This window comes from Xenopus tropicalis, chromosome 1 (assembly GCF_000004195.4).
Source record: "Xenopus tropicalis strain Nigerian chromosome 1, UCB_Xtro_10.0, whole genome shotgun sequence".
NCBI classification, from domain to species: Eukaryota; Metazoa; Chordata; class Amphibia; order Anura; family Pipidae; genus Xenopus; species Xenopus tropicalis.
The window spans coordinates 51,320,653-51,346,124 of record NC_030677.2 but is presented as its reverse complement, the minus strand read 5'-3'; the positions used below and the strand labels follow the sequence as shown (position 1 = coordinate 51,346,124).

The following is a 25,472-nucleotide window of genomic DNA, read 5'->3' as shown; positions in this document are numbered from 1 at the left end:
CTGCCCCTAGGTGTTTTCATAATTTCATCTTTTTTTTTTTTTTTTTTAATGTCCTCTGCTCTTATCTGTTTGTGTTTTATGTGTTCTTACAGGCTTTTTTTTTAATATTGTTGCAGTGCAGTTATGCTCAGGAAGGTTTGCTAGTGTAACATTCTTGAATCTGTGCTTTATTAACAGAAATTCAAAAGTTTCCAATCAGAAACCCACTGATGTGAAGGATAATGGAGAGAAGTTCTGCCCCATCACGGTTAATCCACGGCACACCAGGAAGGCTTTCAAAGTTATGAATGAATTGCGAAGGTATTTGTTTTTCTTAGTCATCTTTTATGCAGTTAGAGGAGAGTTTGATAGTTGGGGAATGTGGAGTGACAGGTTTTTATAGGGAGAATAAACCACTTCCTCCATGTCATTCCCAGGAACCTCCGGCTGAATGGCATGCAATTTGGCTAGTTAGGAAAAGTGTATGCATAGTAGTTGTTTTGTAGTATTTAGAATTTTTAAGTAATGTGGTGACTACAGGTGAGTAATTACAGTTGTTCTGTGGTGTATATATACTAAAAATCCAGGGTTTTCATTGTTCAGCCAAATAGCTGAATCATTCCCCAGGATCTGGCTTTAACTGAATCTAACCCAAACACATTTTATGTCACAGGAAAACAATTGGACATCTTGAACTTTATTAATCCAATGCATACTTAGGGCTGTGTTCATTTAAGTTTATACCAGTATGGGACCTGTTAACCAGAATTCTTGTGACCTGGGGTTTTCCAGATAAGGAGTCTTCCCATAATTTTGATCACACTATGTTAAATCTGTAAAATAAAATAATTTAAATTTGAAATAAATTTAGTAGGATTGTTTTGTCACTAATATGGAATTGTACAGTTTACCATCATTCACAAGGCACTGTATTAAAATGTGGCCAAAAATGTAATGGTTATGTATAAAGATACAGTGTAACTATTAATGTGGAGCTGCTTCTTCCATCATATGCCAGAGTTATGCTGGGATTTAGGGCAACAACTATACATTTCAAAGGACTTGGCAACAGCTGCTCAAGTGCATGCCTAGAAAATTTCAGTAATTAAAAACATATGACTTTTAAAGATTTTTCTAACTATGCTGGCTCCTATGCAAGTTTACTGAGCTTGTGCCGTGTTTTAGACAATATTTAACTTCTCAGTTTTATGCTTTTATGCTGTATAAAAAGCAATGCAAATGTTATTCCTGAGCTACTTTGTCACAGTTTTATAAATTTATACAGCAGAAGCCCCATTATATGTTTTTCAGAGGACCAGAAAAAAATGGTGTAAAATAAGGGAATGCATTATATATTAGTGATACAGGTATGGGATCTGTTATCCAGAATGCTCGGGACCTGGGGTCTTCTGGATAAAGGATCTTTCTGTAATTTGGATCTCCATGCCTTAAGTCTGCTAAAAAATAATTTAAACATGAAATAAACCCAATAGGCTTGTTTTGCATCCAGTAACGATTAATTATATCTTAGTTGGGATCAAGTTCAAGCTACTGTGTTATTATTACAGAGAAAAAGGAAATCATTTCTAAAAAATAAGAATTTTTTTTTTTTAAATTGAGTCTATGGGAGATGGCCTTCCCGTAATTCAGAACTTTCTGGGTAATGGGTTTCCGGATAAAGGGTCCTATACCGGTATCGCAAAAACTGCTGTAAAATGAGGGAAAACTTAAAATTAAGGTATATAAAATTTGATGTTTTGCTGTCATAGCAATGCTGGTCAGTGCTCCTAAGGGCCGTGGCAGAAGGGGAGATTAGTTGCCCGCAACAAATCTCCCTTTTCGCGGGCGACTAATCTCTCGATCTGCCACGGCCCTAATGCCTATATGACCCAGAGAGGCAGATTTTACCCATGGTTGTAATTTTTTTTCTTTTTGTGTGTGTTTTTTGCTGAAAACAACAGCACATTTTTCACCATTTATTATGCTTAAAAACCACAAAACCACAGGCGGATGTAAAAATACGCCAGCGAAAAGCTGTCAAGGTCATGTATAAGTCACTAGGAGTTGTCCTAGGTCATTTTTTTGCAGTCCTTTTACTGCGAGGTATTAAATTTCTTTTTTTTATTTTTTGTGGAGCACTTTGTGCTATTTAAGTGAAATTAATGATTCAAGGTGTTTTAATAAATGAGCAGACATTTTTTTTTTTTTTTTAAAAAGTAGGTTTTAGTCATGGTAGGAAAAAAAACCCCTAAAACTTACACAAATTCAAATTTTGATAAATCGACCTCTCCGTGTGCGATTAGAGATCACCACAGTAAAATCATTCATTTAATTCATTACTATGGAATTTTTAGAAGCATATTTATCAAATGGTTAACTCTTAATTTTCACCCATTGATAAACACACTTCTAAAAATTCCATAGGAATGAACCGAAAGCAGGTGAACATTTTTGTGGTAAGTTCTAATCTTGCATTTTGATAAAATGCCCCTAAAGGTGACTATGCACTACAGGGATCCCCCAACCTTTTATACCTGTGAGCCACATTAAAATGAAAAAATTTTGGAGAACAACACATGCATGAAAAAGTTCCTGGAGATGCCAATGAGAGCTATAATTGGCTATTTGATAGCCCCCATGTTAACTGGAAGCCTACAGGAGGCTCTGTTTGGCAAGTACACTGGGTTTTTATGCAATCAAATCTTGCCTCCTAACTAGAAATTCAAAAATAATCACCTGCTTTAAGGCTACGCTACATCCAAAGGGTTGGGGAGCAACACGTTGCTCAGGAGCCACTGGTTGGGGAACACTACTACAGGTATGGGATCCCTTATCCGGAAACCAGAAAGCTCCGAATTACGGAAAGCCTTTCTCCCATAGATTCCATTTTAATCAAATAATTCAGAATTTTAAAACTGATTACCTTTTTATCTGTAATAATAAAACCGTACCTTGTACTTGATCTCAACTAAGGTATATTTAATCCTTATTGGATGCAAAACAATCCTATTGGGTTTGTTTAAAGTTTTATTAATTCTTTAGTAGACTTAAGGTATGGAGATCCAAATTACGGAAAGACCCCTTATCCAGAATGCCCTAGGTCCCGGGCATTCTGGATAACGGGTCCTATACCTCTATAAGATGCACTCATTTGCTCTAGCATAGCGGTTCTCAACCTGTGGGTTGGGACCCCTTTGGGGGTCGAACGACCCTTTCACAGGGGTCGCCTAAGGCCATCGGAAAACACATATTTCCGATGGTCTTAGGAATAATTTTATGGTTGGGGGTCACCACAGCATGAGGAACTGTATTAAAGGTGTAGCGACATTAGGAAGGTTGAGAACCACTGCCCTAGCGTCAAACAATCACAATGAATAGGATAGAAGCCATTGGAGTGAGAGCCGCATCAGTAAAGGTGTAAAGGTCTAAGGGACCGATATCGGCAGCTAGAATCGGCCCGTGTATAGGGACCTTAAGCCTTCAGAAAAAGACGCAGGCTGAGAGCAGGGGAGCCAACGCTCTATGTGCCCCTGCTCTAAGGGACTGACTTAACTGCTAATAGGATATAAAAAGTTATTTACCAACACTTATTCAACTGAATGGGACATGACCTGGGGCAAGTGACAGCAATGATTTCTCTGCATGTGTCATGACACTATATATGTTGTGTGAGTTTTCTGCTCATTCAAAACAAAACACTTCAGACCAGAATCTGTGAGGAATATGTTAACACTGGAATCCCAGGAGAAATACAACAGTTAGAATGAAATGAATGAAAGATGCATTCATATGAGGCTAGGTGGCATGTTATAGGTGTTTAGTTATGTTGAATGATGTCAATATTTATATGTAATGAGTGACTAACAATGATTTTTAATATGTTAACCTGCCAAACAATGTGATTATTTAATGGTGTCAGGTGTCTGTGCTGCTGACTTGTGGAGTATCTCTGGTTAAATTAGTCAGACATCAGCCTGATAATGTAGGCACCTCTTATAATTTCACATGCTAACTTAGAGACTGACATCTTCATAAAGTTAAACTAGTGCAGTGCTTTCCCAGGAAACTATACAGGCATCCTTCACTCCTCTGCCAGACAGTATGGCTTATCTGTTTCTGGAATGTATAAAAGAGCTTTGATGTATTTTAGTGAAATCGTAGTATGGAAGCATGCCCGTTCTATATTCTGTACTATGATAGAAACTTAAATTTGCACAAAGGGTCTCACTGAACAGTATATGTTTTAGAAACACGATTTTCATTTCTTGAAAAGCTAGAACAAATTGATGCTATCTAATCCCCTAGTTATGGGTGCAATTAAGCAAAGAGGAATAAGAAGGGAAATTAAAAAAGTAAGGCAATAAAAAAAAAAAAAAAATAGCGGTAAATAAACACACAAGGCAACATTTAAATAGTCAGGATTCAACTAACAGTATATTGCTACTGTTACTTTATAAATTTGTTTCTTTTGGGCAACAGTGTCTGTTTGGAACAACATACATTTAATTTGTAAGTACCTGTACTTCTGAATAAATCGCAGTTCCTTCACTATAATCATTTACATTCCACGTCTGATATTAATGTATCTGGGAAGAATCTCCAGTTAGTTTTTTGTTTTTTTTTTAAACATTTTCAGTATTATATATTAACATACAGCACTGAGATGATTAGGAGCAGCCATGTTTGTTAGCTCAGCGGGCACATACTCATCTATAGATTCTGTAATTAAAAAAATGTGCTGTAAAAGTATATGGTCAACAGTATTGCAGACTGTAGTTACATAGTTACATAGTAGTTACATAGGGTTGAAAAAAGACCATTGTCCATCAAGTTCAACCCATCCAAGTAAACCCAGCACACAACCTATACTAACCAATCTATACACTCACATACATAAACTATATATATATACAACCAGTAATACTAACTGTAGATATTAGTATCACAATAGCCTTGGATATTCTGCTTGTTCAAAAACTCATCCAGGCCCCTCTTAAAGGCATTAACAGAGTCTGCCATTACCACATCACTAGGAAGGGCATTCCCCAACCTCACTGCCCTCACCGTGAAAAACCACCTACGCTGCTTCAAATGGAAGCTCTATTCCTACTGTAGGTCTTCTTCAGTGATGTGGCTTTGGTGTTTTAAATGATAAAATACACTTACTAAAATCAGCTTTTTGTAAATACACAACAATTAATTGTTAGTTTTTCTTCTGTTTGTGATCTTAAGGTGACCATGCATGGGACTACCTAAACGATATCTGACCAAAAATTGGGCAGGTGTTGATTGGGCAGATTTGGTTTTCCCAATGGATTGGGGGCCACATTGGCTCATTCATGCAGTCCTTGCTCTGACAGCTCCTATTCCCGTTGTCGCCCACCTTAGCTTTGCAAGCTCATTTTACAGTGTATGACCAGCTTTACTCTTAAAGGGGCAGTATATATCCTGTACACATCTTTTTTCAGCATGGGGCAAACAAGAAAATAATATAATATAAATAATGTATCCTTTAATTTTTAAAAAGAAATCCATACCCCCTTCCTGTCCCTAAAGTAATTAAGCAGTTTCCATAAATGCATGTTATGAAATGGCTATACAACAAATATGTTAAGAAAATGCTTCATAACCTCCTTTTCTTGTGAAAGAGCTTCCCTAAACATAAGTGCTAACACTAGATCAATACTGGTCTATTGACACAGTAAGTGATTATAATCATTATTTTAATTATAAACATTTTGCCCCCTAATGAGTTTAACTTTTAGTTCTCCTTAAAATATATTATGCTCAGAGAGTTTAAGCAGTTAATCAACCTCTGTTGTCTTGTGCAATACTGATATACATATGTGCAATTTTAAAGCTGGAGTAGCAAGTATCCAACCTAGAAGGGGAATGTGGTTATTCTAGATAATAAAGGAGCATCATATTAACATTTGTTATGTGAGCAAAAAAATGTTTTATTTGTCTAAATGATTCCTTGATTTCTATCTTGCCCTGAAAATCTTGAACTTTCCTGTGTTTTCTCTCTCACAGTCAGAACTTACTGTGTGATGTGACAATAGTGGCAGAAGATGTGGAGATTGCAGCTCACAAGGTTGTGCTGGCTTCCTGCAGCCCGTATTTCCATGCTATGTTTACAGGTACAAATTACTCCTTTTCCTCTGCGTAGTTACAAATGCACTGAATTTTGTTTGCTTTAAGGAAAACAATGCAATGATGGCATTTTTAAATTGCCATTTGTTGCTTCCATTTCAAAACAGAAATAATTAAAAACTGGGACTGTGCTAATTTGTTAGACTCCCCCTATTGACTTTGATAAATTCTTACCCCTGGGTGGCGCTTCTCTTCTTTGAAAAACACCAGTCCTTGACCACCACAGTTTCCCATGCATTGATGGAAGCTGGGCATATTGAAACAAAAATCTCTGGAACAATTTTTGAGCAACTAGCCAAGGCTAGGATGTGATACTTGGAAGTCTGTACAAAGCGTGGTTTGCCTCTTGTTCCGAAGTACCCAATTTGTGGTGCGCTATTTTAAAGAAGAGCAGTGCTGTACCCAGGTACATGTTAAGATATTAGACTTTTGCACAATATGTTTATTTTGCTAACAGCAAGTTACGGAGATTTTATTTATTTTTGAAGTCATGATGGCATTTCTGAATTTTGTAGCTTTCTAGAACAGTTGTAGAGGTGATCCCATACTTGATATTACACAATATAGACAGATTATAAATTGAGATCACTTCAGTTTTTCAGCAGGTTGAGGGAGATTTACTTGCAGTCTTTCTTATGTTGTATTTCGGTCTCAACAAGATGGACAGTCCCTGTTGATGAATAGCAGACACACTTCACAATGCTGCTACCACCAGACTTGTCTGTAGGTATCATATGTTGTTGGCACTATGAGATTTGCACTACATATTGCTTTATCCTTTTTGCTGAGAAGTGCTGTCTTAGTTTAATTTGAAAACGTTTTCCTGCTTTGCAGCTGGGCCCCATTACATCTCCTTACTTCTCCATACCTCCATGTGGTCTGGGTTGTAGAACTGGATGAGCGGACCAAACGGACTGCTCAGTTCGCTTTTGACTAATTTGCCAAACCACCAGGATTGCTGTGGGTTTATAAGTAATGGTTTGCCATGAGTTTGTTGCTTAAAACTATTGCAACTATCTGCACGTGTAGGGCCATCTTGTAATATAACATCTATATAGAATGAGACTGTGCTTACATAATCTAATTAATTGCTTTATTAACCAATTATTTTGATTTACTGCAATTAGGCATGTTTCAGAATATTAGCATGTGTGTGAATTCAGGTGAAGGCTATATTTAACTGATACTCCCAAGTTTTTCAGAGTGAATAATAAGGGTGAATAAAATATAGGGAATAATGTAGCCCCTGTTATAAAATATGTCACTGTGAAGTTAATTGACTATAGAAAGGGATAGGGATGCACCAAACCCACTTTTTTGGCCGAATCTCCCTAGTTATGGAACCCTGAACTGACTTTTAATATTGTTGTATTTAACACGAGGTTACTTTTTTTGACTGAAATTACACCACACTAAACACAGATTATAACTGTTACTTATAAATGTTACTATGCACCATTTATAAGACTACATTTTATTCTTTGTTTTTGTGTATTAATATTAAAGCGCCTTCTTGGTCACTAGAGCTTAAGAATAAATTGCAGCAATCACAGTTCTGTCCAGAATTTTTTCCAGCTTGGAAGGATGAGAAATTAACCAGGTGTGGGTAAACTATGTATGTATGTGTAATCACATTAGATCACTGCTTCCCGAAATAGCTAAAAGCTCACAGCAACATGGTTTTTTTATTTGGGTAGGAATTAGCAAAGTATCGAGGGGGGGCTTAGAACCCTTGTGGCAACTTAGGTGACCCAGTGACACAGCAGAGAAGTTTGAACCAGGTGGCTTGCAAAACATAGCTGGGGCTCAATTGCCAAATGAGAAGTAACCTATAAAAACCAGTGATTGCATTTTTTCCCCAGTCATTTGCAGGTAGAACAATGAATGCAACAATTTGATTGGTTGCCATGGGTTACTGCCCATGGGCAAATTTGCCCAGTGTTGATAAATGACCCCTACTGAGTGGAGTACCTGTATAAAAGGAACTGGGAAGAAGATGATATTCAAACCTTTTTGGGTTGATTTAGGGATTAACTAGGTCATAACTTTTAATTCTCAGATGCTTCTAAAAATCCAAAACTTTTCATCTAAGTAGCCATAGGGTACCAGTGTTAAATGTCTAAGAGCATTGAAATAAATGTCTAAACTTAATAATCACTTCAAAGCCGTAGTGCATTTATGCCTAATTATTCAACACACTTTGTTCTTTTCTTTTTCTGTCTGTTGGTTTCAGAACTGAAGCATATTAATTGTGTTTACCATACATGGTGCGACACTTATCAGCATTCTCTAGCTGTGAATGGAAGACTTCCAAGTTTTGTAATACAAATCTTCAAAAGGAAAACACCAATTAATTAAAATAACTAGAGTACATTCTGAGCTGATGCTATTTTTCAATCTGTAAAATGAAATGTAAAATAGTCTGTCAAGGCAGGTCATCTTATGTACACCATAGAGAATTACCCATAAATATTCCCCCATCACAGTATTTTCCACCATAGATTTGTATAGAAGGCTTTAATACACTGCATATCTGTAAATATATGTAATCTCATTTTTATTTATATTGTCCTTTTTTATGATTACAACTAATTATATCTATACATGTTTTTTATGATGCTGTTCTCATTATTCCTGCTTGCACTGGGAGGTAGAATGACACTAAATTATTCCTTCTTTTGAATTCATTACAGATTTAATGGGGAAATACAATGCCAATAAAAATTCTCTTTATACATAGTTTAATACAAACAAAAGGAATTGGCATTTTTAGATTATATGCAAATACATTTTAAAGGAAAGATGCTCGCCTTGACCTGAGCACATTTAACTGGGCTTATATAGAAAAGGTGCATGAACAATATCTAAACTTCCAGCAATAAATATAAATGAAGATTCTTCTCGTTGCACACAATCCATTGTTTTTCTGCATCTCTGTTACCTTGACTTCCGGCCCTATACTTTTAGCATGCATTCTAGCCCTTTCTCTTTCTTTGCCATTTATTTGCTTACTGCTAGTAGCTGCTGTGCTCAAGATTGCTTATTATATTTCTGAAGTAATTGCATTTCTTGATCAACAAAACCTGCAGCTGATTTACACCTGGTACCTTTTTTCTTTTTTGAAGGTGAGATGAGTGAGAGTAGAGCAAAGCGAGTCCGGATAAAGGAGGTAGATGGGTGGACCCTGAAGATGCTTGTGGATTATGTTTACACGGCAGAGATCAAAGTGACAGAGGAAAATGTACAGGTGAGGCTGACCTGGACCAAATCCATTGAAATCAAGGAAGAAACTATAAAAATATCTTAGAAAAACTATAGCTCTTATGTGTTTTTTTTTTTTTTCCAATATAGTAGGGTGTAAATAGGGTCAGAAGTGGCAAATGCTCTAACAAGTGGGTTGTTTGAACTATTTTTTAGTATGGCAAAATACTTCAATGAATGTTTTCTACGGTATTGCTATGCATGGCTAGTAAAGAGATGCTCCTTGTATAACCTTCTACTTTTATTGTTTGTTCTACTTCTTGCATTCCTCACATGTTGTCATAGGGATGCCCTCAAGCTTTTGTTCAACTACAACTCTTGCAGCTCGAGCAGGGTGGCTAGCTCTTGTCTGTTAAATCAGTGCAAATCATTTTGCTTACATTTACTCATAACTGCATCCTGTTTTTTTGTTTTTTGTTCCTAGCCCTTTCAGGTCAGTAACAACTTGTGATAACTGTTAAAAGGGACAAGAACCATTATCTGAACAGCTGCACTGTGACAACTGAGCTTGCAACCATCTGTTGCATCTGTTCTATATTAAACTCTGTGGAATCTTATACTTTCTAAATGTATCTAAAACCGTTTTTGTCTTATTTAAATCGTATATCGTACCCTTTAATAGCACAGAGATGGATGCAGCAAACTTATATGTGTGCAAAAATGTTTTTGCTGTATACACTGGCTGCAAGGAAACTGTAGTAACTGAGAAACTACAAAAGCGACTATAGGGCTCAGGTCATATTGTCAAATTGACCAGTGACTCACTTCATTCAGTTAATGAGTAGATGGGTGGACTAAGATGGCCATACATAGTGAGTTTTCTATGGGGCAGTACAGATACACTGAATCCACTATTTTTGCGATCAACCAAACCTCAATCCCTTTGTAAAAGATTTGCCCAAATCCTTAATTTGCATATGCTTCAGTTCGGCCAGACACTTGGATTCACCCAAATCCTGCCGAAAAAGGCTGGATCCCGAACTGAATTGTATAAGCCAGTTTGGGCAAAGACCTTGGCGCTTGGCATAGACAGCCACGTTAAGGCCTAGAATGCATGTTTCATATTAATCAATCGCATATTATTGCAATGCAATTGGTTTAATTTAGGTATGCTTATTATGGCTAAAGTAATTTGTTCCAAGAGTTTGATGTGATTTTCAGGTATTATTTACTCATGTTTTCATGCATTATATATTTTTCAAGTCCCTTTTTCTAAAGTTACATTAGCAGTATAGCACTAAGATTGTGTTGCTACAATTGTAGCCATTTATAATATTTATGATCTACATTAAATATAGATGTTTCTTGCTAAAATAACAATTTTCAGCACATATTCTTATAATAGTATTCTAACCCATTATTATACATTATTATAAACGTCTATTGCCAAGGTATATAAGCTAAAAAATAGAATGAATGAAAATGTCAGTTTATAAGGGAAATATGTAAGAATGTGGTGGCAATACCAAGGAACTCACTCACAAAACACATGGGCTAGAGGTGGAGAACAACTACAGCTTTTATGAATTATAAAGTAAGTAGGACCAGTTTTAATTTTATTATATGCTGTTAAAACCTCCATTATATATCCTAGCTAACTGATAATTAACTAGCTAATTATTAAAGCCCAAAGGGCAAGTGAATAATGCACTATGTAACCTATGTATGCTTTGGAGTCCCACTGAACACCACCTTTATACCCTTTTTTTGCCACTGGGCAATTTACAGACCACTGTCACTTATAACACATGGGAATTGTGCCCAGCAACAACTGTTCCCTCTGAATAAATGACTGCTGTTCAGCTGTTAACTATTTTGGTGCCAGAGTTGCTTTGTCATATTAGAACCAAGAGAAATATATTTCCCCTTGTTCCACACCTGGAAATACAGCTGCAGTCGCAGCTTTTGTGTATTGGTTTTGTCCTTTTGAGATAATCCTCATGATTTGATCCATTATAGCTGCATTTATCACCTGAAACACTTGGAGTCTGTGTTTATTGATGGGAACTAGCCCGCTGGATGTGATTTTTGAACCCTACATTGTTCTCCTACTTCACATTTGTTATCGGTAGTACAATGGAAATTACTGGCTCCTGTTGGAATCGGCCACTTAAAGGAAAACTAAATCCTAGAAACAAATATGGACAGGCATTTCTTGTCTTATGCGCAAGGGATCACCATCTTTAATTTTGTTGGTGTCAGTGGTGGCACACACATGCTCACTGCATCTGGGCAGCTTTTGAGAAGCTAAGCTTAGGGGTCAGCAAATCATCATGCAGAAAATGAAGTTAACATGTCATAGAATCTAATGCTACAGGGCTGATTGTTAAATAATTCTGATGCCTTGTATTGTGGCATTTATATGCTGTATATACAGTATAGTGTAAGTTGGACCTTTAGCTCGGGTAATTGACAGCAGCACAGAGCATGCACTGTAAATTAGCACCCAAACATAAAAAAGCTATATAATGAAAGTCATTGGCAAATAAAACCCAATTTTTTTTTTGTTTGTTTTTTTAGTCAAACATCCATACCTGTTATAAATGTATTTAAAAATTTGACCTGTCAGTCAAATATTGCCTGCCCTGCCTCTATGTCTGAGTAGTGGGTGGGACACATAGTGGTGGGACAGGCAATTACTTTCACTTTCCATTCTGCACTTCCTAGATGTCACTGCGCTCCTTACATTCCCTCTCTCTCCTCACCGTCTGTTATTGTGTAGCCTCGGCATGGGCATCAGGTCCCCCATTCTGGTGCATACAAGAGATTTTTGGGTGATGCAGAACTTGCCTTAATAACCGTGTCTACAAAATGGCACCTGCCTGTTTGCTGTGATTGTGAAACCCAAGACTGAAGAAAACAAGATTTAAATAATTTATATAGTGTAAGTAAAGTTTATTTTGCTCAACTCACCTGATAGAAAAAGATTTAAAATTATTTATTCGTGTGACAGGTCCCCTTTAAGGGCTGTGGGGGCATTGGGCTTGTACAGAAGTCCATAAAACAATGTGCAGCATTTCTTACCTTACTTCTTTGGTAAGCTTTAGTTCTCCTTAAATACATTACAAGAACTATTTGTTTGTGTGTAGCCAAACAAGTAGATCTTTGCATGATTTGGCCACCTAGGCACTGGGTCAGATTGGGCTGAATCAATAGTGTGGCCTCTGGGCCAACGATTGGATCATACTGAGAGCCTATAGATGGAGATCTACCGAAGGGTATGTATAACTGCCCAATATCTGTCCATTGTTCAATCTGATGTCAGTTGGGCAGACAAGGTCACAAAGGTCTGAAACAGAGGTCAATAAGCTGCTGACTTGGCTTGGAGGCTCTGGGTTTTATCGGCACATGTATGGCCAGCTTTAGAGCAATTGCTGTTTGTCTGTGATTCACATCATTAATTGTTATATACATATATATGTAAACAACTGTAGTAATATAGTTTCTGAATAGCAACATTTTTTTGATGTAGTAGCTTTTTCACTGAATATTTTATTATTTCAATAAATGTGGTTTTAGACTCATGGCACACAAAGTTTGTCATTTGTATTAATGACGTGCTACCCTATCAAGTTCAGTCACTTCTCTGCATGTGAAGAATATGTGCATGAGCCTTAATATTGTGCCAAAATAAATGTTGTTTACTAACAAGTTCCCACATGTATCTGCCTTATTAATAATCTAATTAGCTTCTGTGCTGGGTGATTACTTATAAGAGTCATGTGTGGCATTCCTTCCCGCAAGTGTATATACTGTTGGTCCTAAAGGAACCAAATAAAGTGCCTATAGTGGCACAAATGTCCTATAAAGGGATCCCCCCAAAACCTGGCATGCATGTGCAGTTCTTATTGTGCAGATAAACATCCACCCACATATTACTGGCTTTAATCATATTGCTACTTACCACATATATAAGGACGCATTTTCTAAAATCCACAGGGTCAGAACATGATGAAAACCAATAATATGTGGGTGGATACAGTATATAACTGCACAATGTCAGCTGTTCTGGGATGCAATTTAAAAAAACAAGGGTTCTTGGATGAGGATGAATGTGACGACCCAAACCTTCCCTCCAAGAGACTGTAATTCGACAGGTTGGCCAACAGGATACAGCTATTTAATGGATAATGTTTGCATGTGCGGGTTTTTAGGACATTTGTCCTTCTGAATTTTTGTGTTTTTTTCAGTAAGAACTTGAAGAGTTCTGTAATATTGGCACTTGATTTGGTTCCTATTGGACCAAATTGTTTTTTGAAATAATTTGTTTTTATGCACCATCTTATGAATTGGTTGCCTGTTTGTTATTTAAGTATGCGTTTATATCTACTTTCTTCTAATAGGCTGTTGGGTTGTAACTGCAAGTAGTTATTTTCCAATATTAGATTTATGTTTCCTTCCATAGCTACTAAAAATGAAACACCAATTTACAGTCCCTTGCAGCTCCCCTGTGACTAACATGCCCCTGGCACCAGAAACAACTGTATGATTTGTTTTCATAGAAAAACATCTCTGCTGGGTATAGCCACCTTGACTTAATGACTAACAGCCTGAGTCATGTTGCGTCTCGCCCATTTTCAGTTTAAATAGAAATATTCTTATTCTTTGCTGCTTGGCCTGTATGATCCCAGGTTTGACTCTCTGGATTCACCTGTTTATCTGCTAGATGTTTCATCATGATTAGTTTGAAGGTATTGAAGCTTTAACAGAATGTAATTAAATATTGGCATTTATTTGTTTTGTTCCAAACCAAAGCAGTTAGTATTACTATGGCATATGTTTATTAAAGTACAATAGTTTGCAATAATGACTTGCCCCAGAAATGTTAGCAATAAAGAATCACCAGACACTTATATCTTTTCACCTGTTATTACATCCTCATCATGTAAGCTGTTTTATTAGTCTAGTTCCAATATTCTCACCTACCAAAGGCAAAATGTACACACATTTCTATTGCTACCCAGAGAGTGGTATATAAAATAATGCTACAAATTTAATAGTGCCCATTAATGAAATGTATTGTATTATAAGTTGAGTAATTGATAACAGTTGATATAAAAATAAAACAATTGGTATTTAGGCATAATTAAATTGATGATTTGTATGAACTATTCTTCAGTGTTGTCTTTCCAGTAGTTATTATGACAAAAAAAAATAACTATTAAAATTTTTTATATAAAATATAACCACTATTGTGGGAAAATTAACTGCATCAATCCTCAGTGGACATTGGCACAATGTTAACATTGTAACTAAAAAAAAAAATTAGGAACGTTAATTAACCGACTATAGAAAAGCATTGTATGCAATAAGAAAACTATGTATAGGCACAACTATATATGCATAGGCAGTGAGGAGAGCAATCTAAATTAACTAGGCAGAAAATCCATGCCTGAAAATTGGTGCACATTCACGTCATTTAGTGAAAACATCCACCTACTTGCTGTTGTTCAGCTCAAGACACAAAGCTTTCTGCTCTCATATCCTGTAGGTAGCATTTTAGTAGTCCTGGTAAAACATGCATATGTGGGTATTTTTTATGCAAGTATCCTGTTGTGCAAAAGAAAAAACTAAATTTCCAAAAAACCAAGGTATAAATTGTGTCCTTTCATTTTAGGCTAATGCCCCACAGAGATGAAAATGCCATCCCACTAGCAACAAAGTAAATCGCCATCGGATTCACTTTGCTAGGATAGTGCTAGGATGGGCCAGGTCCCTTATTTGTTGCAAAAAGTAATGCATAGTTTATTTATTTTTGTTTGTTACTCAGAATGCACCATCTAAATTGTGGTGCCGGGGTTCAAGAGGGGCCTTGGAATTACTTCCATACTCACCTGGGCTCCAACTACAGGTTCCCCAATGTTCTACAGAGCACAATCCATCAGATTAGGCTAAAGGGCCACATTAATGCATGCCGCAATTTAAGACCATATGCAAGTGCAATTTGTTTTTCACATGTTCAATCTGCAAGAAACTAAGAGGCAGATTTATCAAAATGTGAGTTTAGAGCTTAATACATTAAACTCACTCACCCTCTATTCATTCTTATGGGATTTTTTGGAAGCGTATTTATCAAATGGTGAACTCTAGCTTTCACCTATTGATGAATATTCTTGTGAAAATCTCATAGAAATGAATAGGGTAAGGGGGGGGGGGGGCATTTATAATCATTAATTATACCCTATCAACCGTGAAAAATAGTAGCCCATAAATTATATGTATCTAATAAATGTAATCAAAGCTGCTACTGATGGTATTCTAATATATTAATTGGACCTCTAAAATAAGGGACTTTCAGTTAGTTTTTTTTTTTTTTTTTGATTTACAAAATCACCTTTAAACAAGCAAAAGAAAAAAACTGTGTATGAAAAGTACCAGGACTAACCCATTAGGCGTCAATGCTATGTAAAGGCTTTTAGGGATTTAGCTGAAAGCTTACTAAACTATTGTCAATGTTCATGGTTTTGTCACCAAACTTTCTGCACAACAGGGGGTGTTTTCTAACTGCTGCATGGCCTTGTGGCAGTTGCAGGGTCAGCACCTTTCAGTTCTTCATGCTTTACTAGGCTGTATTCTCAGCTGTTGAGATCCTTATCCTTTTGCATACGTGAGTTTTCTTGGAGAGAGACAGCTACTGACAGCTCTGACAGTGTTATCCCAGGTGTCTCTATCATATTACAACATTTTAGAGCATTTTAACAATTCTTTTATTAAACATAAATGGCACAAGAGTTTTGCGGCTTGCTAATGTTTTTACATTAGGAGGAATGGCTTCCTGGGGTGTGCAGAGCTGCAATTTCCAAACTGGTAATTCTAAATTTCACTTTTTCCTGCAGTAAAATTTTAAATGACATAGCAGATAATTAGGGCTACAAAAAGTGTTTCTTAATAACAAGGCAGTGATTCTTGCAGGACTGGTTTTGTTGCTAATTGAGAGTTTCTCTTTGTAACCAAATCAGAAAGGCTAATACCATGTGTTCTATGGCAGACAAGGAAAGATAATTGTGCTGATGTTATGTTACGTGTCATTTTCCATAAAGTAAAGCCATATAAGGGGTGCAAAATACAAAAGAATTGGAATGTTCTTTGCAGTGTTTACTATCTTTGCCCAAAGGTTTCTTTGTTAGTTTTTTTTCAAGTTGCTGGATCTATCTTTCCTTTGATCAGACCTTGGTACTGTAAATATAATGTACAGTACAGGGCTGTAAGTTTATATGCATGGGTTATCTTAAGGTATCTCATAGTTTCAGTCCTTTTGTTTTTATGTCACACAATTCCCCATATTAAGACTAATGTTCTGTTCTTGCCTGATTTCCCTTTGTTTCCTGCCTGAGCACTCTGCTCAGAGAATAGCACTGATCCAGCAGAGCGTGGCTCAGTAGCATGCAATAAAGCTGGATGGATAAGGAGATTCCACTAGAAAAATTGTTACCTATGGAGATAAGTGATCAGGTTAATTACAGTATAACTGATTTTAATTTATCTTTTGAAAGAGTCATATTTCAGAATTAGAAACCAAGTCAATGGGGGGGATTAAAAAACTGATATTCTGTGAATTCTTAAAGGAAAAGTAACACTAAAAATTAAAAGTAAAAAATCTATTCTATAGATGCCCCAATAATTGCCCTATCCTGCACACCATTTATTATTTTGAATGCTTTATTAGAAAATACCTGCTAAAACTTGGCTTCCGGTCTGCGATGCAGGGCAGAATCCACTATTTTACGATCGATCCTAGCCTTCCTTCTGTATAGGAAGGAGTCGGGCTAAGTTCGATTGTCACATACAGCTAGCTGCACTGAGTTCTCTGTCAAAAGATACAGGATTTGTTGTCTTTGTTTTCCTGAGCCAGAGACGCACCGCTCTCTCCTCGCTCCCCTCTCTCAAAAATGCTAAGAATTCCCCCCCCCCTAGGAATGTGGATCTGAGCCAGTCAGCAGGAAGCTTCCTCATAGTCTTACTAACTGAGCATGTACACCGATCTTGGTCCTTGGTGCAGGAGCGTGGCATTATGGGAACTATCTTTACAGAGCTCAGCGGTTTTTTTTCCTATGAGGCTTCTGATCATCTGAACGGGAGAAATATGGGGAGACTTAAGGGCACTATTGAGAGAACTGAAGGTATGCCTGCAGCTTGAGATTAACTCTTTATTAGCCTTTCATTCTCCTTTAAGGGCAAGGTCACACAGAGTGTTGGCTCCACTGCTCTCAGCCTGCGTTTTATAGGCAGGGGAGAGAAGAGGATCCACTCTCTCCCACAGCTTCATGTATCAACACTGACAAGTAAAGCTTCTGCTTGAGTGCAGGTACATGGAGCAGAGCGAAGATTGACCCTAAAAATGTGAAATCTGTCATTTTCACATTTCGGTCCATTCTTTGCTCCACTCCAAAGTGGCGATAGCTGTACTTGTCAGTGCAGATACCCAGAACTGCAGAAAAGCCCAATCTGCTTCTCTCCACCTGCCTAAAAAATGCAGGCAGGTTATAGCTGAGCCAACGCTTTGTGTGCTCTATGTGAGCTAATGCCTAGAAAATAAATCGTCTTGTGAAACCCAAAGTTTAGTTGCAAGAGGGAAAAGTGATTTTATTGTGGTTCATCATATAGATCTCTACTCTGAGGTGACTTTTAATATCCTCATATTTTACTACAGGGGGTAATTTATTTTTATATTATATAAAGTTATGATACAAATGTGGCAGGCCAAATTTGTTGTTTGTTGTTTAAACAGCTGCCAGAAAAACTGGATTATGTGTGGCAAAACTAAGCACCCTAGTCAGCCTCTGTTGTTTAGGGACTTGGGCAAAAGATTCACCTGGAATCTGCAATGTTTTCTTGAAAATAAAGGCAGATATTAGTCATTCTGGATGAAAATGGCTCTTTGTTCCCAGCCTGGGCATCACATGGTAAAAGGGGTGTGCACTTTGAGGGTTGCATCAATATCTAGTTTATTGTTTTCAGGGATTTTAACCATGCTCCCTTGTAAGAGCGCTTTGGTCAGTAATGTCTTATGAATTGTAATAAAAACGATAATTTAGCTGCCTGTCAGTCATAAAGCTGAATACTTTTTACAATGGAAGTGACTAGAGCAGTATCAGTGTGAGTAGTACTGGTTGAAACAATGTGAACACCTTGCATTTCTGTGTGTATGTTAGCTTAGTGCTCCGTAAATGCAAATACGTTAGAGTATTTTTTAACATGTCTTAATATTTTTTTATAGAGGTGCTGCTTTTATCAGCTGAATGCCTGTGGTATGGGCCAGGAGGAGGATCTGGGGTTTACTTAACAACATGGGAGACGTTAACCTAGCCCTATGGCAGTAGATAGCATTCATTAGCCTAATGCAGTGAAATAATAAAACATGCAAACCTGCATATGATTGGTTGCTGTGGGTGAGTAAACTGAGAGACTTCTGTCTCTGCTAGATAAGCCGTAGGGGATAATGGGGAAAAAAAAGTTTTGTATTAGGTCTAGTAACCTATAGCAACCAATCAAATGTTTAACTGGAAAATGCTACTTGCTGATTAATTGGTATGAATTTTCAGACCTGGGGATATCTATTTTACATGAAAAAGGGTGGTGTCAAATAATTTAGATTTTGCCATATATGGACATTCTTTTTACATTTATACAGGTGTACATTCACTTTTATGCTGAAAATAATGCTTTTTTTTTACAACACTCTAAATCTGGTTTAACACTTTGAAGTCAAAGGGAATAAATTCAGGCAACAAAGAATTTCTTGCAGGAAAGTGGTGTAAAATGCTATGTAAATAGTGACGGCAGTCAACACTGGTTTGGCTTTTTACAAGCGAACACATTTTTATGTCAGGTTTACACTTCTTATCATTTGCATAGAATCATTACACAAGTTTATAAATAGCTGTGATTATGCACAGAATACCAAGGTAATGTAAACTTTTTTCTAATTCCCCATTTTAAAAACACATTGCACCTTTTATTACATGAAATCCATTGAGCATAATCTTTTGGTTCATGGTTCCTTACTTCATGTGTACGGTATATGCATATGTTTAGCCTCTCAGGCATCTGACTGTTCTGTGATATCCCTACAGGTCCTACTGCCAGCAGCTGGCCTCCTGCAGCTTCAAGACGTTAAGAAGACTTGCTGTGAATTCCTGGAATCTCAGCTTCACCCATCCAACTGTTTAGGAATCAGAGCATTTGCCGACATGCATGCATGCACAGATCTGTTAAACCAGGCTAACGGCTATGCAGGCAAGTAGTGCTTATAGTAACAAACAGTAAGAAGATGTTGGTACTACACCAAAAAATCATTTTATCCAGGTTTGTAAACAAGAAGAATAGCATTATTCTCTGTTATTTCTCTGTCATCCTGGCTAAATAGAAATGGGCTTAAAGAGATACTGACACCAGAAATTAAACCTTTGTTTATATCTATCATAACATTATCTTTGCACCCTATTTATAATGTTATCATAAAAGTATATGTCCAAAGCTTTTACATTACCTATCTGACCGCTCATGTTCCTCTATGAGGGGGCTGCCATATTTGTACAGCAGAAGTTCTTCGCATTAGAAGCTATAACTGACAGGCTGAGAAGGGACAGTCAGGTTGGCAAAACAGTCTGGTTTAGGAACCCCAAGTAACAATTACTTACAAAAGTAAAGCTATCGGTAAAAAACCATCAACATGACCTATAGGTAACTTTTAATGTACTTTCATATTTTGAAGAGTAGTTTTTTAGTGTCAGTATCACTGCCAAGTCGCTCTGCGATCCGCACTTCTCTGTGCCCAGTGGGGAATGTCTGGCAAAAAGTGTGTGGGGCTTTATAACTGGGTTTAACCTCATTGCCTTACTACCAACCTGCACACTGTCTGTTTAGCTCAAATCATTCAGGTATTAGGGGATCTCCTAACGTTTCTGTTAATTGATTGTACCATGTAAGGTACAATGGTCATTTGTCCCTGTTTACCTACCTGTGTATTGTGTGCAGCGGGGAAGAAGTGGAGTTGTGATTGGATATATGGTTTTTCCGTGGGAGAGGTTATACCGGTATGTTTATATATGTCAGTTGGTTTCTTTTATTTGGCAAGAATAACCCCCCTGAACGTTCATAATTCCATACCTATGGTGTGCAATGGGGTCCCCTCTCCTGCTGCAAGGTCCAGACCGGAAATCCAAAAATAACCCCACTTACCAAAATAAATAGTGATTGTCTGTTCATCATACAGCAGCCCCTCTGGCATTTGCTGTAATCTACAGATTGGTGGTTGCCAAGGCTCTGCCCTACATGTATGCTTCTTTGCATGCCTGCTACCCCAGTGCTGCTACAGAATATGTGTCGGGTGTTCTAGGCTGTTGTGCAGGGTGTATGGGAAAAGGTTTCCCTTTTGTTTGCTGGGCCCCCGGCAGTTGTGCTGGGAGACATGCTGCATTGCGATGGGAGCACACACAGCAGGATGGCAAGTACTTGATACTTAGTATGGTAGCTTCCTTAGCCTTCCCAAACTTGCCTGACAGTTAAAAAAAAAAAAAAAAAAACAACTTAGCAGTAGCTGCTGCATTTCCAACCCTAGGCTTATACTCGAGTCAATAAGTTTTTCCAGTTTTCTTAGGTAAAATTAGGTACCTCGGCTTATACTCAAGTATATACGGTAAGTAGATTTTGCACTGGGTCCCAGTAACTTGTTATTAAAGTGTTGCCAGTGAAAGCACAGCAAGTTTTGTTGTGCTTATTTAGTTTTAATAATTCCTATCTTAAATTATGAATGTTGCCCATGATCTGTATTTATTAAATTAATTATACTACAGGTATAGGACCCATTATCCAGAATGATTGGGACCAAGGGTATTCCAGATAAGGGGTCTTTCTGTAATTTGGATCTTCATACCTTAAGTCTACTAAAAAACAGTAAAACATTAATGAAACCCAATAGAATTGTTTTGCCTCCAATAAGAAGTAATTATACTTTAGTTGGGATCAAGTACAAGGTACTGTTATGTTATTACAGAGAAAAGGGAAATCAATTTTAAAAATCTGAATTATTTGATTAAAATGGAGTCTATGGGAGACAGGCTTTCCGTAATTCGTAGCATTCTGGGTAACAGGTTTCCTGATAACAGTTCCCATACCTGCATACAAAGATAGTTTTTTCACAGCTCTGTGCTTCAGAAACTGCCATTAAACAAGTATTAGCATAGGTTTTGTCACTTGATCTACAAATGAAAGCTGCCCCTCTGTTAACATGCAATTGTAGATTTTAAAATGCCCCATCTTTATTATAGTCATATTATCTGTTACAATGAATTTCCTCATTGAATTGTTGGGTCGTTACAAGCACAGAATAAAACAATGCCATAAATATCCTTCTTTCTTTCTTTTTGAGCTTCTATTATGACCTCTGAACTGCTTCATGTTTGATAGAGAAATTAAGTCCTAGCAACCAGATAGCAATTCCACTTTGTGGAAGAACAAAAATGTACATATAACTTCAGTCAGGGAGAAAGAGGCCGAAGAACTGGGGCTTGGCATTCATGGGCAAAATGTCATTAGAGGAGTCAGAGGTGATGCTCTGACTTACCAGATCAAATTTGCTTTTGACATGTTTTGCACATAGCTGGTGAGAATGAACTAGAGGTGATGAGTTTTCAGTCTAGGGTTGTTGTAACAAATTGAAGAGGGAGAAATGGTGCCAGGGGTTAGATGTATGTATATGGATGAGTTGAGAAAATTAGAGTTATTAAGCCTGATGTAAATAAGGATTTGTTCACTCGGGTAGTGTACATGTATAGATATGTGTTAATGGAGCTCATGTAGTGCTTGATCCTGGGTTGTTATGGCTCATTTCTTCTGGGTGTTTTTCTGAATCTCTGTAATGTACAGTTCTGCGTAACCAGCAAAGGCTGCTTTAACAAATAATTCTACCGTGACCTTGGGAGGTTGGGTCTCTCTCTAGTAATACTTAACCAGAAACTACAAGCAGAGTCTGCAGTGCTCATGATTTTGCCTCAGATGAATTGGTCTCTGATGGAAGAATCTAAGTGATATTTGTCTCACAGAAATGGAATTTGTTTGGATAGGGGTTTTGTATGGTTAAAGGGTTGTTCAAATTTACACTTTCCATAGAGTAGAGAATGTTAAGACAATTTTCAATTGAACGTCATGTTTTAGAGTTTTTTTTTGTGTGGTTTTTACATTTTTGACAACTTTTGTTCTCCAGCTCTTATGCAGGTGCATTACTTTTGGTGTCCTTAAACATTTGTATGGCCCCACCCCTTTGCAGGAAATCAGAGGTGCCCCACAACATTAAAAAGCAGGTCACCCACTATTTCTCATGCGTTGTAGTTACTTACAGCCCCCTGTTTCCCCAGACACCTCCTTAGTTGTGGGGTGTGCCTACTTTATAATTATGCCACTACGCTTAGGTTTGAAGTTGATGGAGCAGTTTAAAAAAAAAAAAAAAAATGGATGATAAATCGTAGAGGACCTAAGAATGAGAGCAACAGTAAATGTGAAGATTTGCAGTCATTTTGAATTTTTATGCTGGACAGAGCAGAATAAAGGCAGAGAGGTTTGTTGTAGCCCAGCTCTTGCAAGGCTCCTATTATAGAAAAATTGTTTCCCCCAACAGAGGTAGTTTGTAGACAGCCATGCTATTTTGCAAGAAAATACACATCCCAAGCACTATGCCACCCGCACTGGGAGGAAGCTTCTGGTGTGGGCATCCATGTTGGGGCACAGGCATGCACCTAATTGTATAATGCCTAATTTACTTTGCAGATTGATAACCTAGGCACAGCATCTTGGCTTTGTAGAGTCCTTTTAGGGCAGTGGCATACTGGGAATTTTGCTGCTTTTTGTATGGAACAAACTGCAAGTAATCAGTTCTGTATTGCAGCTGCAAGAATGGGACAAGTTAAATCACAGAGCCATAGTAAATTTAACATAGCATATATATATATAATATAGCACCCCTTTTCGGCACACAATGCATATGCTGTTGTGTTTCAGCTGACAGGAAACTACCCAAAACTACATCTTGCTCCTGCTGTTTACTTTATTGGGAACTGTCTGACGCTGCTAATTCTGTCAGATCTCATTCTTATTGATGTTTTATGTTTTTGTGCTGAGATACACCTGTGCTAACAGTATGAACCATGCAGATCTCATTTATTTGGTTTCTTTTAACAGAACAGCACTTTTCTGATATCGTGACTGGAGAGGAATTTCTTAATCTTGGAATAGAGCAAGTATGCAGCCTAATTGCTAGCGACAAGCTCACTGTCGTCTCAGAGGAAAAGGTATTCCTTCTTTTTTCCATTATTATAAGTTGACTCTTATGTTCTGTTTTACAGATATAAAAGTTAGAATTTATTTATGACCAAATAAAAAGTTTTTAGGGCTATGGCACAGGCAGCATTTTGACCTCCGTGTAGAACAACTTTGTTAAGAGAACTCTTTATAACCTGTCACCACTGCCTGTAGAAAAGTGTGGTAAACACCTAATGGCAGACACAGGCACTGACAGGCAGACGTTGCACAGAAACGCAGATGCCCACATTCCTGAGAGGAACCAGCCATTCACCACTTGCGTCAGTCATAGGATGAGCATTTCCTTCTCTTTTCTATGGGAAGGGGAGAGACACTGTAAAGGGTACTCTGACTGGCATTCTTCTCTGCAAAAGTACTGTAGCAGTCGAAAAGTCCCACGTGCAGTATTTCTTCTGCAAAGGCATTTTAACTTTTGTGACCCTTTTGCCTACAGTACCATTCTGAACTGCACCATTTGTTGTAGAGGCTAAAAGGAAATTAAGTATTTAAAATTCAGATTTTATTATCTTCATGTCCTGGGCAGTAGTGCATGGCTATTTACCATAAGCACTATGTATATACTGTATTTTCCTTGATAATCCCTTGTAGGCCAGTACAAACAGTTAATGTTTAACTTTGTTACAGAAACAGGCAATTAACTTTTCACTTACTCTGAGCTCCCAAACATGCTGTTTCTCCCATCTCTTTTGTAAGGATTTCTCAACTCTGCTTTTTGTGTAATTACCAAGGAGAAAGAAAAAAACCTTGAGTTCTGTTGATCTCTGTTGGTAGCAGATAGCACTTTCCTCCACATTCACAAAGGACAGCTCCTCCAAGTACTTGTACACCTAATCACAATATGCATGCACCCACATAAACACATAGCCAGTGAGAATTATAATTGAAAAAGTTAAAAATGATGCATATGTGTTTTCATAGTGATGGCGGAAAGTCTGTAAAATGCTTTGCCATGTTGCAATGTAATGGCAGATTCTCTAAATGACTTAAGGGGCTTGGATGTCTGTTTTTGTATAGTATGTATACTGTACATACATACATGCATGAAACAATCTTTATTAAAAAAAAATGTAATGTAAAGGCAGATGATGTTTTTAATGTAAACCCTTTTTATTTGCTAAATGTCCTTAAACTTGGTTCATCTAAGGTTATTTATGGCAGCTACCACTCATGAAGAAACAGGCAAATAAATAAGGCTCCCTGGGGAGAAAAACTTCTAAGGGCAGTGGCACATGGGGAGATTAGTCGCGCCACGCTAAATCTTGACTGTTGTGGACGGCTAATCTCCCCAACATGCCATCCCACCGGCAAGAATGTAAATCGCTGGTAGGATGGCATACGTGTCGCCTGAAGTTTCCTTGGAAGTGATTTGTATACCATCCCACCAACAATTTACATTCTTGCCGGTGGGATGGCATGTCGCGGAGATTAGTCGCCCCCAATAGTGAATATTTATTGTGGGCGATTAAATCTCCCCGTGTGCCACTGCCCTAAGGTGTTTTCTTGCATGTTTAGAAAACAATGAACAGTAACCTTCCCCCCCAAGAATGTTCCATGTAGTGGCGCACCAGTGCAAAAGGGTAATATGCAAGAAAGCACTGGTGCTAAAGTTGCGGATTGGTTGGGTGGTCGCATTCACTCATCCAGACACACAAGATTGTTTGTCACCGTTGCATTTGCTATCCTTGTCTTTTCTGTTGTACGCTGCAAAGCTGAAATAGGGAAATGTTTGAATTTGTTATTGTTATAAAGATCTATATCTCTCT

At 37.5% G+C, this 25,472-nt stretch overlaps 1 protein-coding gene across 3 annotated transcripts in view; it reads left to right on the top strand.

Moving 5' to 3' along the window:
- The window catches only part of klhl2 (kelch like family member 2), a 63,541-nt gene that overhangs the window by 18,446 nt on the left and 19,623 nt on the right, over window positions 1-25,472 (top strand). For all 3 annotated transcript variants that reach the window (XM_002934752.5, XM_012955640.3, XM_012955641.3), the window contains exons 2-6: window positions 178-300; window positions 6,013-6,119; window positions 9,258-9,379; window positions 19,467-19,629; window positions 23,569-23,678. In XM_002934752.5, coding sequence (XP_002934798.2) covers window positions 178-300; window positions 6,013-6,119; window positions 9,258-9,379; window positions 19,467-19,629; window positions 23,569-23,678 — 625 coding nt within the window. The remainder of the gene's footprint in view (window positions 1-177; window positions 301-6,012; window positions 6,120-9,257; window positions 9,380-19,466; window positions 19,630-23,568; window positions 23,679-25,472) is intronic.